This window comes from Tachysurus vachellii, chromosome 7, assembly GCF_030014155.1.
Source record: "Tachysurus vachellii isolate PV-2020 chromosome 7, HZAU_Pvac_v1, whole genome shotgun sequence".
NCBI lineage: Eukaryota > Metazoa > Chordata > Actinopteri > Siluriformes > Bagridae > Tachysurus > Tachysurus vachellii.
Genome location: NC_083466.1, coordinates 24,165,417 through 24,183,140, shown reverse-complemented (window position 1 = coordinate 24,183,140; position 17,724 = coordinate 24,165,417). Strand labels below are relative to the sequence as shown.

Here is a 17,724-nt window from a genome sequence, read left to right as displayed (position 1 = left end):
CAGAAATCTCCGATCTCAGAAATGCCGTCTAACAGAACGTCCTCGTCAGAGACACTGAGCCGCCCTTTACACCACAGAGACGCTCGTACAGCTGTTTTTAAATAATAGGGGACTTTAGCAGAGCTGAAGGGCGGGAAAATGGTGCTGTAGCACCAGAGGACTGACCATGAGAGAAATCCTCATGAGACGAATCACCACTCAATTTAGAGCAGGGCACGACGGGTCACGCTGCCTCAATTAAGACTCGGAGCTAAGACGCCAAAAGCAGGACATCCTCACGAGTATCTACTGAATTCACAAGTTGCTGATATAAATATATATATATATATATATTTAGATGAAATAAGAAAGAACCTAGCCTGCAATTATGCACATTATATATCATTCTAATTGGTGACTAGTACAATGGCTTTTTGTCCTCATTAGCGGTTTTAGTATTTATGTCTTTATGTTCCTGTAAAGTCCTTTTTTTAAAAAAAAAATGTGGTGATCATTAGGACATTCTGTGGTACTGTAATAATATGCGCTAGAAAGAAGCATGACCTTCATGGTAAGCAATATTAAAGGTTATTATTTAATCGAATGCAAATAAAGCCATGCCAAATGAGCGCTTTCATTATTAATTCATACCAATCTCATTAGCAGCCATAATAAAACCGACAACAAGATATTTTTCCATATTTGTTAAGATGATCGTTCTTAATTACTACGCGTTACACGCACACACACTCCCAGCTGGACCAGTGAGAGATAAGAAGAAGAAGAAGAAAAAAAAAAAGACAGTCACCTACAATGACAAAAAAGAAAAAAAACTAAGAAAAAAAAAAAACAGAAAAATCGGCCAGCTCCCGAGACACCGTGAACAACTTACAGAGCCGAGTGTCATGAGAAGTGACAGCTCTGCTAATGGGATTTTTTATGGTTCTTTGACAGTTTTCTTAATGACAATGACATTTTTTCCTGTAATATTGATGGATGGTGTTATTACATCCTTATAACCATGAACACGTACACAGACACTATGAAAGCATTTAAATCCAACAAGTCATTAAAACTCAGACATGAAATATTATTAACCCCTTAAAGTCTGCGTGTTATTTGGATCAATTCAGAACATTAGGGATAAAAAACAATCGCGTGGTTGAGTGACGAAATGTGATCATGAGATTATTTTCCATAAACAACACAAAGCAACCATTTGTAATGTTATATATATTAAACAACCGTATAATTTACACCTTTTTATTCATATATACTGATATTTGATGTACAAAATTCAGTTCTGTTATCGCTAACATTAAAGCAGCTACTGTATTTTAAGCTGCAAAGACTTTTGTACTGAGGTAAACTTCGAGGAACGATTTTATAACACGTTCGCACTGGAGACTCCTTCCGTTTATGGTTCCTTATCGAAAACAAAACGATTTCTCTACGTTGTTATTTGTTACTCGATAATATCAACTTGAGATTTGATTTACTCTAATAACTCGGTGATTATTAACTACAGCGAAACTAGAAGAAACTAGAAGAAAATGTGTGAGAGAAGAGAGAGAAGAAATGAAATCTGGAGCATCCAACATGTCCTGGGAGTTTATAAGGTTCTAATTAATATTGATCCAAAACTTGTGGAAAAGAATTAGTATTAAGCAACAGTTTTGAAAACCTATGCTGTAAACGCATAGATCTGTAAGAAATCAGGAGAAATATATTCCCTGGCTTCAAAATAAACTCTCAGGTTATTAAAATGACATAAATCTCAAGTGTGATTTTCTCATTTGATTCATTTATTTTCACAGGTGTTTATTTTTTTAATTGATTGATTTTCTTTTCTCACGATTCACTTATTTCACATGATTTTCTCAGGGGATTTATTGTCACATGTAAAGACAATTATTTTCCAATCAGATTTTTCACATGATTCATTTATTTTTGCATGTGATTCTTTACGAGTCACTCATTTTTGCATGCGATTCTCATGTGATTCCTGTAGTCTTATGTGATTTGTTTATTTTCGCATTTGACTCGTTTTTAACATTCGATTTCTATCCGATTTGTTTATTTTCACATGTGATTTTCTCGGGTTATATTTGGGTTCACAGTCGGTTGTGTGATTCATTTATTTGAATCACCGTTCATGTGACTCGTTTATTTTCTTATCTGACTTTGTACCCACAATTGCATAATAAATAAAATACAGATAATGTCTTTTATTTTTCACACAGTCACATATCATCCATGCAGCGTCGCGTGTTTCACATCCACCAACGCACATTTCCCACCTAATGACATGAAATGTACATGATGTGACCGCTTTGTGAGTCTAAAGAACATTTAGCTGAAATGACACGCATGATACACATGATTGAACAATAATCAGTAAGATTATTAAAGCTGAATCCCCAGCTATTCTGTTTAACTAATATTTTTAGCTTCAGCCCCGGTGCACGCTGGTGTACAGAAGCGACATATTTTTCAGGTGCATATGACATCGGAGTGTTTCAAGGCACCCGAGAAACTGCAGATAAATGGTGCAGAAAATATATTTATGTATGCAGGATTCGCTGCCAATAAAACCTGAGTGGTCAGTCGGAGATGTTGGTGTCTGGTGATCACATGCCACAGCTGCGTTTCGGTAAGAAACAGAAGAGAGAGAGAGAGAGAGAGAGAGAGAGAAAGAGAGAGAGAGAGAGAAAGGGGGGGTAGTGAAGAAGAAGAAAGCGCAACGTGGCAGGCGTCACACGTTCCAAACGACACAGAAGATCCAACTTGGTGACAAAGCACCGGAAAACGGAATGAAAGGAAGTATGTATGTATGAGCGACGCAGAAAGGCAAGCCTGGGTAAATGTCAGACGCCGAGTCTGAAGTGTTTGCATACAAGCGGATGATGTATGGCCTCCGTCTGTGCCTTCTATTCCCTCAAGCAATAACGCCATCATGTCTCTCACACACTGTATTGAAACTGTAGTGAAAGAAAAAAGAACCGCTTTTGGAATTTCACTCGGATCCACATGTGCAGCCTGGGACGCTCGGGGTCACGTTTCACCTAGAACATTCCTTCTGCTCAGAGATATGCCTTGTTCTGTAGCGCCTGATTCATCTCAAACTTTTTCCAAAATAATATTTTATCACTTTATTCATACTCCTGCCTTTTTTTTTCCCTTGAACTTCTCACCATGTGGATGAAACCCAGTCGAATCAAACGCCAAATGATTACTCAAGCCGGCTAATGACTATAAGAACCCTATAAAAATAATAAAACCATAACATCATGATGACATGTGATCGATATCCCACGTCCTCTTAACTAAACCCTCGCTGCTTGTATTTCTGAACCGGTTGTCTAGAACGTATGGGTTTTAATCTTGCTTGAATCTGAAGGAAGTACACTTGATTAAATTAAGAAGTCCAGAATCCAAAATCAGAACCAAGGAAAGTTTTAAAGAACTAGTAATAAAAAAAAAAAATAAAAAAATAAAAAAAAAAGTGCTACGAAAGCGATCCCTGGCAGGCACACACACACACACGTGAACATCACATTGGCAATAATCATATAAAAAAATCCCCAGGTCATGTGATTAAACAAAAAAGATGCCACCAAAACAAAACTCATTCACACGTACGCTGCGATAGCGTCGTTCGACGTTACTTCCTCTCGTGCCTCGAATTAAGCGTGTATCTCTAAATGCTTCCACCAGTGTAAAAAAGCTGATGAGAGCCTTGCTTTCGCTCCGGCGTGTGCTTGCTGTCCGTCACCACCTCCGTGTAAGAGCAGAGAGATGCGATCACGGTTGTACTCTCTTCTCCCCTGAGGCATTGATTTAAAATGGTGGCTGGAAGAAAACACCGCAGATCCATGTAATCTTCCTTACGACGATGACTTCCGAGAATGAACAGAGTGTGTAGGGGGGAATAAACGAATAAATAAATAAATAAATAAACAAACAGATAGGTGGATAAATAAATAAATAAATAAGCTGAGGGGGGAGAGAGCGGGCAGACCACAAGCTGGGAATGTGAAATCGTGGACAATTATTTGCTGAGCGAAATACAAAGCCTGCCAGATGAACTGGAGCTTAGCCATGAATACCAGTGGCTACCCTCAAAGGCTACGGGGGGAAAAAGTCTGCATTCGATTTACTTTACCGCCTGTGTGTGTGTGTGTGTGTGTGTGTGCGTGTGTGTGTGTTGCTTTAGATTAAAGAAAAGTCTTTCTAGTCTTGTTTGTAAATGTGTGATTATGTGTGAAGTCCAAGATAAGTTGAAAAACAAAAACAATTGACAGCCCTTTTCTGTCTGCATGCAACACTTCCCCAACATGCATCCTAGTAAACATCACAAACACACATCAAACTGTCAACGTGTGTGAACGTTCAGAAGATCTTCTATAGCCAGACTATCTAGTGATCAATCACCTGTGACCAACACTACACACACACACACTCATACACACACATTTCCTTTTTTTCCACACGAGTGACGCATCCCCTGAAAATAAGCCTAAAAAAACAAACAAACCAAACTGCCTGTCAGAGTGCAGCAGTGCTTTCCTGACTTTCCGTCTTCTCACACACCTGATTCAACCTCACTATTAAGTGAGTCAGAGCAGGAAATCTCTGAAACCGGATGACTGCTTAACGATCCAAGCCCAGGTTCTGCTTTGTCTATCACAAAAAAAAAGTGTGATCCATTCTGCTCTTCCAAACATCATGTGACATGAGCAAGCTGACCTTCTTAATCCAGGTTCGAAAGGGATTTAAGTTAAACCCTTAAACCTTAACCCCTTAACCTTAACCTTTGCAACTTTGCATAAGTCTGTGCAATGAAATGTCACGACCTGTCAATGCAACTGTCCTCCACTCCACAAAGTTTTCTCTGCTTGTGAAAATCTACAAAAAAAGACATTGTACAACTCCTACTCTAATACAGCTCCTGAACACGTACAACATGCGCGCGCTCAGCGGTCCAGGGAAATATGTACAGAGATACTGAATTGCTATGGCCCTGAATTCTGAAATCTGGAATTCCAGTACAGAGAGAGAGAGAGAGAGAGAGAGAGAGAGAGAGAGAGAGAGAGAGAGAGAGAGAGCAATTCTATTTTTTTATAAACGTGCTCTTAGCAGGAAAATTGTAAACACTACTAAAGTTACAAAGTCCTACAGGCACTTTGGAGTATTATTGGTGTAAAATGATGCAACACGCACAGCCTTTACGCAACGCGCGTCGCCTCAGACCTGAAACCAAAAGCGCGTTTGTGCTCTCAAACGGCGCCCGTTAAAACGTTCCACCGCATGCATTCAGGTGCAGGAGAGAGCAGGCAAGCCGAGGCGAGGCGAGGCAAGAAGAGCTGCTACTGCCTGCTAAAATCCGCTCGGTGTCAGCGGCACTTACCTCTGAGCGATCTTGGCTTGGCTTGCTTGCGGCGCGACATCCTACAGAGAAGCGGCTCGGGCAGAAGAGGCAGATCGGTGGAGAATTTAGCGCAAGAACATCGCAGAGAATCGACTCGCAAACGCGCTTGGGGGGTGGTGGTGGTGGTGGTGGGGGGGGTGTTCTACACTTTGGCGACCTTGTTTGGTTATTTGGTTAAAAAAAAAAAAAAATTCCAAATCGTGCAAGCCTATTTCAGTGTCGGGGAAAGTGCGGGCACGGAAGACGCGGAGGATCCGTCGTGCGCGTCCATGTCCATGTGCGAAACGCGTCGATTCCCGAAAATAATGATCTGATTGACGCAAGGACTTGGAGCTTTACGCGTGGATTCTTGGCACGGCGCGCGCAAAAAAAAAAAAAAGACACTGTCAATACGTGTGCTGAAAAGAAAAAAATATGTGTTTCAAATTCAAAATAATAATAATAATTAAAAAAAAAAAGCTCAAAATGACATAAATACTTTTTCTCCTTTTCCTAACAATCATCGAAGTACTAAAACTATTTTTTTTCCTCACTCAGGTTTCCTAATAATCTGTTAATAATCTATAATAATCTATAATAATCTATAGCCACGAATCGTTTTCTAAAGTCTAGGTCTTAATTGCTTTTTCTTCCTTTAAAAAAAAAAATCAGAGGATGAAGAGGCAGACAGAGAGAGAGAGAGAAGAGGAAGAAGACTGCGCGCTCGCTCGTCACCAACCTGCGAGGTGTCGGACTGCGCCGCCGCTCCGGTAGTCCGGTACATCATAATGGAAAATGGAAGCGAGGCCCCCAAAGCCATGAGGACGGCTCCAGAGGGGGCCCGAGCCCACAGGGACGCGCGCGCTGCGTAATCACGGAGGAAATCATTGTCGGCCTGCCTGCCTGCCTGCGCTCGCGCACACACACACACATACACACACACACGCACACACACACACACATACACATACACACACACACACACACACACACATACACACACACACACTCACAGAGAGGGCATGATTAAAATCCAAGGGGCGGCGGCAAAACGCGGACGCGCAGATTCCGATCCGGATCAGGAGTCGGCTCAGTGACTCTCAAAGGTTGCCAGATTGGCGCTTTGTTTCACAGTTTTACACCATCACAGCAAGACGTTAAATCCTTACAACTCTATTTTTCGTTACTATCAAACATGTTGTTTAATTACAGATCTCAAAGTGTGTCACATAAAGGATTTTTTTTAATGATCAATATTTGGATAAAAATGTTAATCTGGGAAAATAAAAGAATATATATATATATATATATATATATATATATATATATATATATATATATATATATATATATATATATATAAAAAGTAAAGCAAGACAAGGAGTGTTACCATGGAGATAAATAGTAAACAATGAGTAGCAGTGTTAAGCATGATTTAATATGATTGTGATATATCAATATCAAATTTTAAACAAGTATATTTATATTTTGATTCATTCATTCATTCATTCATTCATCTTCTACCGCTTATCCGAACTACCTCGGGTCACGGGGAGCCTGTGCCTATCTCAGGCGTCATCGGGCATCAAGGCAGGATACACCCTGGACGGAGTGCCAACCCATCGCAGGGCACACACACACACACTCATTCACTCACGCAATCACACACTACGGACAATTTTCCAGAGATGCCAATCAACCTACAATGCATGTCTTTGGACCGGGGGAGGAAACTGGAGTACCCGGAGGAAACCCCCGAGGCACGGGGAGAACATGCAAACTCCACACACACAAGGCGGAGGCGGGAATCGAACCCCCAACTCTGGAGGTGTGAGGCGAACGTGCTAACCACTAAGCCACCGTGCCCCCCTATATTTTGATTTATTATTCATATTTTTTTTTACATTACATCGACTACACATTTACTTGCTTTGATTATATTTATGCGTATGTTGTTTATGATACACACACACACACACACACACAATCTACAGCACAAGACAGTTTCACTCTTTTAGTGAGACTGGGTTTTAAAAAAACTATTCGATACTTTTATTTAAATAGATTTTACATAATTTAACACTAATATTCCCCTTCTGGGACTGTTCTGTTCTGAGATCATTATTAAACACTGTAATATTCATTCATTCATCTTCAATAAGCACTTTATCTTGGTCATGATCACGGTGGATACAGAACTTATCTCAGGAACACTGCATGAGATGGAAATTCACCCTGGATGAATAGAACAGGATAGAAGCATTTATTCTGTCACATATACGTTGCAGCTCAGTGAAATTATTCCTTCACATATCCCAACATTAGAAGGGGTCAGATCACAGGGTCAGACATGATACAGCACCCCTGGAGCAGAGAGGGTTAAGGGACTTGCTCAAGGGCCCAACGGTGGCAGCTTGGTAGTACTGGGGCTTGAACTGTGATACTATGATCAAGAACCCTGAGTATCCGTGCACGTTAGGGCAATGTAACTTATTCAAGTGAAGTACTGGTAAGTTTTGGGATGTTAGAATAAACTGGAGTACGCATATGGACATGGGAAGTACATGTGAAACTCCATACAGACAAGAAGACAAAGCTTAGAGCTACGAGACCGAATAATCAAAAAAAAACATATGGTCGATTGTCCAATGATTTGATTTTATACCTCTTCAAAGTTCCACATAAAGATATAAAAAAAATCCTTAAATTCTGAACGCATATTTTAATACATCTGTACAATGTGATTTAAAAAAAAATAATGTCACAATGGGTTAAAGTGTTTGATCTGGCAACCCTCTGTCATGCTCTTTCCTATCAGCCTGTAGCTTTCAGCAGATGGATTGGTCCCCCTTCTGGTAGGAAAGGCACTGCTTAGAGTCAGTTTTTTTGTTGTTGTTGTTGTTGTTGTTGTTTTCAGAACGCAGACTTTAAATTAAAATTTTATTTAATTTTCAGTAAAAATGAAAGGACAGAGTAAAACAATTTAGTCATGTGTACATGTTCCAATCTCAGTAGACAGTGCTGATAATATAGGGGATTTTATATCTGTTGATCCTTGTACATAAAATGATTTATGAAATTTATGAGCTAAATAACTGCACACACGCAAGAAATTGCACTCATAAATCATCACATATTTTAAATTGCATTCAATTTTACATCAGTTCGATTTTTCGATTTTTTAGACTTTGGTCACGATGGCAGTAAATCACGTGAAATAACACGTAGCCTGTTCTTGCAGTATTATAGCGCTTCAGTTACTCTACATTAACACACACTCACTAAGAATTCAATTCCTGACAAAGCCAGCATTCGCTTTTCACGTGTGAAATTTAAGCTTGTCACTTTTCAAGCAGTGGTTTCAAAAGCTAATGAAGAGCGATGGTGATGGAAAGGCTGAACGAGGGAAGGAGGTCTATCCCATCGGGTTTTGGTCTTTTCTTAGCGGAGCACGAGCTCATCTCACCTGGGCAGACCTTACACCCCACCTATGTGAAAATGAGGCCCAGAAACGACCTCCTGCAGAGGGGGTCACACTCTTAGCTCTCACCCCTGAGGATCGTTAACTCACTCTGTCCTCAGCTTTACCCTCGAGCTCATTACAATACGACTGCAAGTCAACTTCGGATACAGAGAGTCACAGAGTGTCCTCTTGTCTCGAGCTACACGACAGTCAGATGTGTGATTTAGGATTCAGAAATAACAGAAACATTTATGTCACATGAGGTTTTATAAATAAATAAATAAATTATACATATATATATATATATATATATATATATATATATATATATATATATATATATATATATATATATATGCCCTGCGATGGGTTGGCACTCCGTCCAGTTCGGATAAGTAGTTTGGATAAGAGGTAGAAGATGAATGAATGAATGAATGAATGAATGAATGAATATATATATATATATAATTTGGGCATTGAAATCGAGCAAACAGTGATGCTGGATTCTGATTGGTCAGAGGGTGTTGACTCATTTTCCATAACAGCAGCTTTAAGGAGTTATTGTTCCTACAATTACAACATACACAGGTGGTTTTTGGGAAGGAGTCTCCAATATCAGTGTTTTCAGTGCAATTTATCTTCAAGTCAGATGAATTCACACTATGTGGTGTTTCCATTTTAACTGACATAACAAGCTTTAACCTCAATCTTATTAATCTTATCTGGTTAACCTCAAGATTTATATAAAAAAAGAAATCCAGTGAAGGATGGACTGTTTCTACTAAAAGGTAGAACAATGGAGAACTTTTTCTTTTGATGTTCCACAAGGTTAACTATAACAAATGAATGTAGAGATGGAAAAAAAAAAAAATTCTTTAATAAAAAGTCATCGCTAGAAAACTGTTGGTGTATAAAAGGAATAAAACAGTTCAGGATGTGACGGTAGAGGAAAAGCATCTACGACACGTCACACCACTGTGATGTTAATTATTTTCCTATAAAAGCACTATCAAGTGTGTGAGGCTAGTGATAGCTCAAGTGCTTCTGGGTTGTTGATCTGAGGATCAGGGTTCAAGCTGCCACTCTTGGGCCCCTGAGCAAGGCCCTTAACTCTCACTGCACCAGTGGTGCTGTATCATAGCTGCCCCTGTGCTCTGACCTCAACCTCCAAAGGTGGGATATGTGAAGAAAGTATAACATAAAGTACACAATTTATATTTGACAAAATAAAGGCTATATATATATATATAAGTATATTAAGCCCAGGATGCATGGTGGCTTAGTGGTTAACATGTTTACATTGGACCTCTGGGTTGGTTGGTGGTTCGATGTGTGTGTGTGTGTGTGTGTGTGTGTGTGTAGAGTATGCATGTTCTCCTCATGCTTCAGGGGTTTCCTCTGGCTACTGCGTTTTCCTCCCCCAGTCCAAAGAGATGTGTTATAGGCTGATTGGTGTCTCTAAATTGTGTGAATGTGTGTGTGTCTTGTGATAGTTGGCACCCCACCCGGGGTGACCCTGCATCGTGCCCCGAGTCTCCCGGGATAGACCCCAGGTTCCGTGAGACCTTGTACAGAATAAGCTTCACAGAAAACGGATTGATATTAAACCTATTTCACTTTGAGGTTCTCAGAACCCTACATTAGCAGCACCCCACACACTCGACATGTACATGTTTGAATGTTTTATTTAAACTAAAACACCGACATGTAAAGAGCTACAGTAGTTAGAACCTAATAGGTGAAAAACAGTTAAGAAAGTAGTGTATAAATAGAAGTTTAAGCATCTGTAGAAATACAGAGTGAAGGATCAGTTACACAGGCGCGATGATGACACCTTTTTATTTACAAAAATATGATATGAACAGTGACAGGATATTTTTGGCACATTTACCGGTTAGATTTTGTGCATTATACATATTTACATGCATTTTATTCATACGCAGTTTCCATCCATTATGTAGATGTAGAATATTTTCTCCATCCATCCATCCATCCATCCATCCATCAGTAAATGACAGTTGATTCTACCTTTAATTTACAAATATCTGCCAATTCAATATGACTACTATTATACCATGTCTAACACTAATAGCATTCTTGCTTGTTTTTTTTTTTCTTGTTCTTTTTTTAAATAAATGATATATCATTCCACTCTATTTTGTCAACTGTCAGCTTAGTTTATTTCAATACGTATTTTTTTTTTTTTTTTTTTAATATGTTGAAAATTACCACTTCATATTGCCTTCAGGGCATTTCCTTTTAAAAGACAGCTTATCTGGGAAGTTATGACCTACATTGTTGTCAGGGTTTTTCACTTTATTGAATATCATTTCGCACCTATTTTCATAAGACCCTTAAATCTTGACAGGCGCTCTCACACCTCAGAATGAATTCCCCACCCACCGGGTGACAAAAGAAAAGAAAAGGGAGGAAAAAGAAAAAAAAAAAAAAAAAAAACGTAAAGATTGACATGATTTGGTTTATTGCAGCATTCAAAGTGTTTGCGAGATGTAAACATCTATTTGTAGGTCTGCCGTGCTCTGTCGGGAGGTCTCGCTTGTCTTCTACTTCACTGTGAGCTGAGCCTCTGCTCCCAGCATGCTGTCAAGCGATTTTTCCCCCTAAAATCCGAAGCACCTCAGTTATACGCCTATGTGCCCGTGTGCCCCGGGCCTCGGTGGCAGCCTGCAACAACACACCACACAAACAAACAAACGGCGCTCCCTGAGTCCTTATGGGCTTTTTGTATCTTTCATTAGCTACACAATGAAGAATCTGTGGATGAATTTTACAAAGCGAGGAGAGGTTTCCTCCATGCAAATGGTTCTAACGAGCCCTGAAGTGATGTAATTGTTTGCCGTGTTGCCCTTTTTTTAGTGCTTGTGAAGATACAGTATACTTACGTCTTCAAGGATGTGCTCGGATTGCGAATCAAACGTGAGTGTCACTTAGTAGGTTTGGTATGTTTCAAGAATTTAGGTCGAAAAGCTTAAAAATTGATTTATCAATAAGTCTGGGGGAAAAAAATACGATTAGTGTTAGTGTTAGTGTCGGTGCTGTTTTTTGTTTACTGTCTTTTGTGTATTGTCTTTTTTGTATTTTGTGTATTGTCTTGTAAACCTTTGTCTGCACTGTCTTGTCTGTCTTGTCCTGCACTGTCTTGTTTGTATTGTCCTGCACTGTCTTGTTTGTATTGTCCTGCACTGTCTTGTCTGTCTTGTCCTGCACTGTCCTGCACTGTCTTGTTTGTATTGTCCTGCACTGTCTTGTTTGTATTGTCTTGCACTGTCTTGTCTGTCTTGTCCTGCACTGTCTTGTTTGTATTGTCCTGCACTGTCTTGTCTGTCTTGTCCTGCACTGTCTTGTTTGTATTGTCCTGCACTGTCTTGTCTGTCTTGTCTTGCACTGTCTTGTCTTTTGTCCTGCACTGTCTTGTCTGTCTGGTCCTGCACTGTCTTGTTTGTATTGTCCTGCACTGTCTTGTCTTTTGTCCTGCACTGTCTTGTCTGTCTTGTCTTGCACTGTCTTGTTTGTATTGTCCTGCACTGTCCTGTCTGTCTTGTCCTGCACTGTCTTGTTTGTATTGTCCTGCACTGTCTTGTCTTTTGTCCTGCACTGTTTGCACCAGGTTGCACAGTTTCACTTTATGTATCTGTGACTAACTTACTAAGTCCTTAGCTCTGTCTTTGTTTTATGTAGCACCATGTTCCTGGAGAAACGTTGTCTCATTTCACTGTGTACTGCAACAGTTATATGTTACATATATATATATATATATATATATATATATATATATATATATATATATATATATATATATATATATATATATATATATATATATATACACACCAATATATAGACCAATTTATTTATTTATTTATTTTTTAATCAGTTCTGAACTTTTATGTTTTAATGTTTTAACTCCTTCCATACAAGAAAAAAAAACAGCTTAGAGTGCTGTCATCTTTCCTGTTGTGTAAATATGCACTGTGTTCTCCAAAAGAGTGACCATTTTTAGCAGAGGAAGAAAAAAGCATACACTGTTTTCATCAATCTCCAATGCAGATCAAATCTCCACTCAGTGATTGCTACAAGAACCACAAGAATCCAAAGTTCATGTTGAGTTAGAAATAAATAAGTCCCAGCTTCACTTCTCTCTTCCTCATCCTCTTCCTCCTCTTCTTCTTCTCCCAGGTCCACCAAGACACCACTTCTGGGTCCCTGAGCAAGGCCCTTAACCCTCAATTGTATTAAAAAACATTAAGATGCTCTGCATAAGGATGTCTGTTAAATGCCCTAAATATAAGATGGTGATATATTAGTGCGTCTCCACAACCTCAGGATTTAGATCATTGCGATTCTCTTATCATCGTAATCCTGAATCCTTAATAATCCAGAACAAGAGATAAAGCCTTGACACACATATTCACTTATACATTATATGTCAATTAGATTTCATATACAAACTATATCTCTTTACACTTTGGGTTTCTCCACAAACATGGTGCTTAAATATGGACTTCTTTTACACTGGAGGTATCTAACATTCAGATTGACCATCATTTGAATCATCGATTGGAAATTCCATAGCATCATTTCTACAAAATGTTCAAGTTTTTGACTCCACACATACCGCATGCATATTATATATCACATTTCTTCAACCTATGTTCTTCTTATTCTTCAATATCCGAGGCGAGAAAGCTTTAGTGGCTTAAAAAGGTATAAGTTCAAATTACAAAACTTCATCCTTCGGATAAAGTGAATATCCAGCGATAATATCAACGTACATGTATATATAGCATCCTCCATTCAAGATTAGTTGTATGTTGTTACCATAGAAACAACGGTGTAGCAGAATGAGTACATTAATTCAGTATAAACCTGTGGGATAGAAAATGAATCAACACCTTCGCTTCAGACCAAAAAGAATAATGATTACAGCATCGGTGTATAATATGACTTTAAATCGACTGCATAATCGTCTTGTTAAAAAACAAAATAAATAAATCCTCCACAGAAACACTACTCTAGTTGGAAAATTGCATAAATATCTGATTAATTTGCATCGAAAAATATGTCTCCCATCAATACAAAATATTCCTTGGTTCAAATGCCACTGAGATATCAGAAAATCGGTCTCACTTTGCTTGACAGATGTGTTTTTCGTCTCCAAGCCAAGTTCTCATGTCCAACCAAAATAAACTTGTTTCTCTCCAGAATAATGATAGCTGAAGGCCTACTACTGGGGCTCTCAGACCTAACCCTGACTTGCCCCTACAACTGCGAAAAAAAAATAAAAATCCTCCTGCCTGCCAATTACACACATTCGATCTGCGATGCAAACGCACAGACACCGACACAGACATACACACACTTGCACACACTTGGCTCATTAAAACTCATACTCATCTGCTAGAACTTTTGAGATGGATACGTCTCGGAGGAGAAGGGCTTCTGCGTACATCTGCGGGAATTGCTGAAGACTTTTTTTTCCCTCCATTCCTCTCTTGCGCTCGTAATTATGGAGCCTGCATGGAAGTGCGACCCTGAGAATAAGGCCTCCTCCTGAGGGGAGTCCCATGGCAACATCAGCCCCTCTGTCTGGACCTCTCTCCGCTCCGATGCCACCCACAGCGGGCACCGAGGGGTCGACAGAGTGCCCCCATCACCGCCGTGTTTCGGCTCGCGCCAAACTCCTGATGCTTCAGAGATACAAAAGCAACAGTGGGGAAGAAAAATGTGAAAAACAAACTGGAAAGTCACTGAGGGTTTCAGAAGAGCGTACTGAAGTGTACAGCCACGTATAAGGAATAAGCAGAGACACAAACGCTAGCCGTGTTAAAAATGATACAGTGGATACGCAGTGGACACAGATTTACATTCAGAACCTTCAGTTCATATTCAGTGCAAAAACAAAACCTGGCAAGCTTTTTGTCATATCTACAAGAACAATCTTCAGAGCTGAGGTAAGCGCCAACGGTTAGGATTTAATAACAAAAACATGCACATCATTATTCAGAAGTAACTATAAATGTAAGCACTATTTAGAGGTTCGGTTAACAAGACACACTGATTTAATGTCTCAGTTGTGCAAGATCCTGACCTTGGACTTTTTTTGGCTGTTTTATGATGTGATATTGACTCATTTTTTATGGATAAAATTAGTCAGATTGTCCTTCAAACCACAGGCAGGATTTGATTTCAGAAGATTACATCATAAATGAAAACAGTGGAATAAAATGCATGATTAAATAGCCTATATCCTACAGACACACACACACACACACACACACACACACACAAGCGCACATTCAAATTATGATGTGAATATTTGAATAATTTATTATCATGTGGATTCTTTAAGTTATGCATGAGTAAGTGTTGGAGCACGAAATACAGGATTCTTTGATGCGCTGGATCAAGTGCTATTCTATAATCTGCCTAATAATATGGATGGAAGACATGTTGTTAACTTAAATGTGATCGTTACATCTTGTATTCTGACCTCCACATCTGTACATGTTTCTTACCCCCAAACACACAATTATCTAGAATGTCTTTGTTTGCATTTTCACTTCACTGGGACGAAGAGGACCGAACCTGCGAAGCCGAGCTTTGCGAAGCTGAATGTCGGCGTTGAAGATGTCATTTGATAATATAAATGGAAATATCATTACCTGGATCACTAAAGGAGTTGCACAGGGGTTAACTATTGGTCCAACATGTTTTTCTTTACTTCTACTTTCTCATCAAACTTGTTAGCATCCCAAATGATAAAGAGCTACCTTATTTTTAGACATTTCATGCTGAAAAGGCAAAATTAAACAAATTGACGAATAGAAATTTATGCTAATTTATGCATGGTCAATAGTAATGGTTCTATCCCAGGGGTTGGCAACCTTAAACACTCAAAGAGCCATTAGGACCCGTTTCCCACAGAAATAAATCACAGGGACCCATTTAAAAGCCATTTAACATCTAAAATGAAGATAACACTGAATATATTGTTTTTTTACCTTTATGGAAAGTAGAAAAAACTGTAGTGTGTTGCATTTATGAAATCAATGAACTGCTACCGAGTAAACAAAATTTTATTTCTGCAAGCAAACAAAAATATTTTTAACAGTTTGAACTAACCTTAACAAAAAAGACGCTGGGTTGAAGGTTACTTTCAGATAAAATGTTCAGTGTCTAATTGAGTCCTCTTCGTATTCATTCATTCATTTTCTACCGCTTATCCGAACTACCTCGGGTCACGTGGAGCCTGTGCCTATCTCAGGCGTCATTGGGCATCAAGGCAGGATACACCCTGGACGGAGTGCCAACCCATCGCAGGGCACACACACACTCATTCACTCACGCAATCCTCTTCGTATTCACGACATCAAAATTTTAACTTGCCGGCTGCAGCGAACCAAAAATGCATCTGCTTCTGCGTGTCGGATTTCTCAAGTCGGCAGTTATGACGCATGTTTTGAGCGACAAACAAATTAAACACGGTTTATTTTAATGTTACAAGAGCGTCATAGGATCTTAGAATTTAATTTTTTTTAAAAAAAACTAACTAACTAAAATAAATAAAATATTTATTTTCCAAATCTACAGGGAGCCGCAGCAGAGGGACGAAAGAGCCACTTGCGGCTCCGGAGCCGCGGGTTGCCGACCCCTGTTCTATACTGATGAAGTCTGCCATCAAACAAAAGAGTTGAAGTATTAAACATTTGTTTGTTTTTTTAATCAGTGTAGAGAAAGATTTGTTTTGTTGGTATCTTCTCCTTTCAGCCTGATATTCTCCAGTAAAACAATAGCCACCACCGCTCACCGTTTAGCTTACACAGCAGAATACAGTCATAATGATAGTCTAAAAAATGTTAACCAAACCCAGATTATTTTCCAATCTACTTTACAAATGATGTCTCTTGGTTACATTAAAGCTTTTAAAGCAGTGGATGCTTGAGTGCTCGGCACAGAAACCGAGAGCGCATGATCGCTACTTAACGATTAGCGCTAGCACAGATGGCCCTATTGTTTTCGATTAGCTCACATTTCTGAGTGTGTGTTAATGTTCACTGAGATATACTTGACAGACTCCCATTAATCACTGAAGTCAGTGAAAGAGAAAAAAAAAACCAGGATAGGCAGCATGGCTACACTGAAGGAAACCCTAATGCCATTGGATATACAGTACTTTTCTGATCAACCAATCAGCATTTGCACCTGTCGTGTATTGTTGAGTAACTGGAAATCTGTATGTCAATCGACGTTATCTGCATGCAAACTATCTTTTTTTTTGTGTGGCATACTACATACTGGTGGTACTTACGTACGTGGTGTTCCCATTTGTGGTACGTTTCCCACCACAGGTCCGGTTACTGGTTTGTTATCTGACTGTGTTCACCTTTCCTATGTTTAGTTCTGATTCATCTGTTTATTTTTTCCTTGTTGTATCAATGTGCCGTACTTTTATTTGGCTTGCATAACCCTTAACAGTGGATATATCTGTTATTACCCAGTTTTGGTTTAAGCCTCTGGCTATGGTCCTTTTTTTTTTTTTTTGCCCTAAATAAAGCACATAGCGCTTTTACATTCTTGCATCTTGCACCTTGAGCTCCATCCCACACCTTTTTGTACAACTAGATAGAAATAAAAAAACAACAATTCCTTAACAATTCCTACTAGATCCCTCTGCCTTAAATACGCTAAAGAAATTCAATGTCTCTATCATGCAGGGGGTAGCGATGGCCTTCATCAGACATGACCTTCCAGCTGGAACTTCGTTTCTTCCATCTTTTTCTCCTCCCGCTCTGGTCCCACGCTGGGTCGTTAGCACAGCGGTGTCACCAGACGAAGGAGCCAGGGCCAGAGT

General features: G+C 39.3%; 1 protein-coding gene across 8 annotated transcripts in view; it reads right to left on the bottom strand.

Annotated features, from left to right (window-relative positions):
• Nucleotides 1–6,242, bottom strand: part of LOC132848959 (zinc finger protein 521) — a 137,473-nt gene extending 131,231 nt beyond the window's left edge. For 4 of the 8 annotated variants that reach the window (XM_060875072.1, XM_060875073.1, XM_060875074.1 and 1 more), the window contains exon 1: nucleotides 5,390–6,064. In XM_060875072.1, coding sequence (XP_060731055.1) covers nucleotides 5,390–5,429 — 40 coding nt within the window. In that variant the 5' untranslated portion in view covers nucleotides 5,430–6,064. Of the gene's footprint in view, nucleotides 1–5,389; nucleotides 6,066–6,128 lie in introns of those variants that run through there. The other 4 variants (XM_060875075.1, XM_060875076.1, XM_060875078.1 and 1 more) reach the window with 3 other exon arrangements.
• Nucleotides 6,243–17,724: the final 11,482 nt, after the last annotated feature.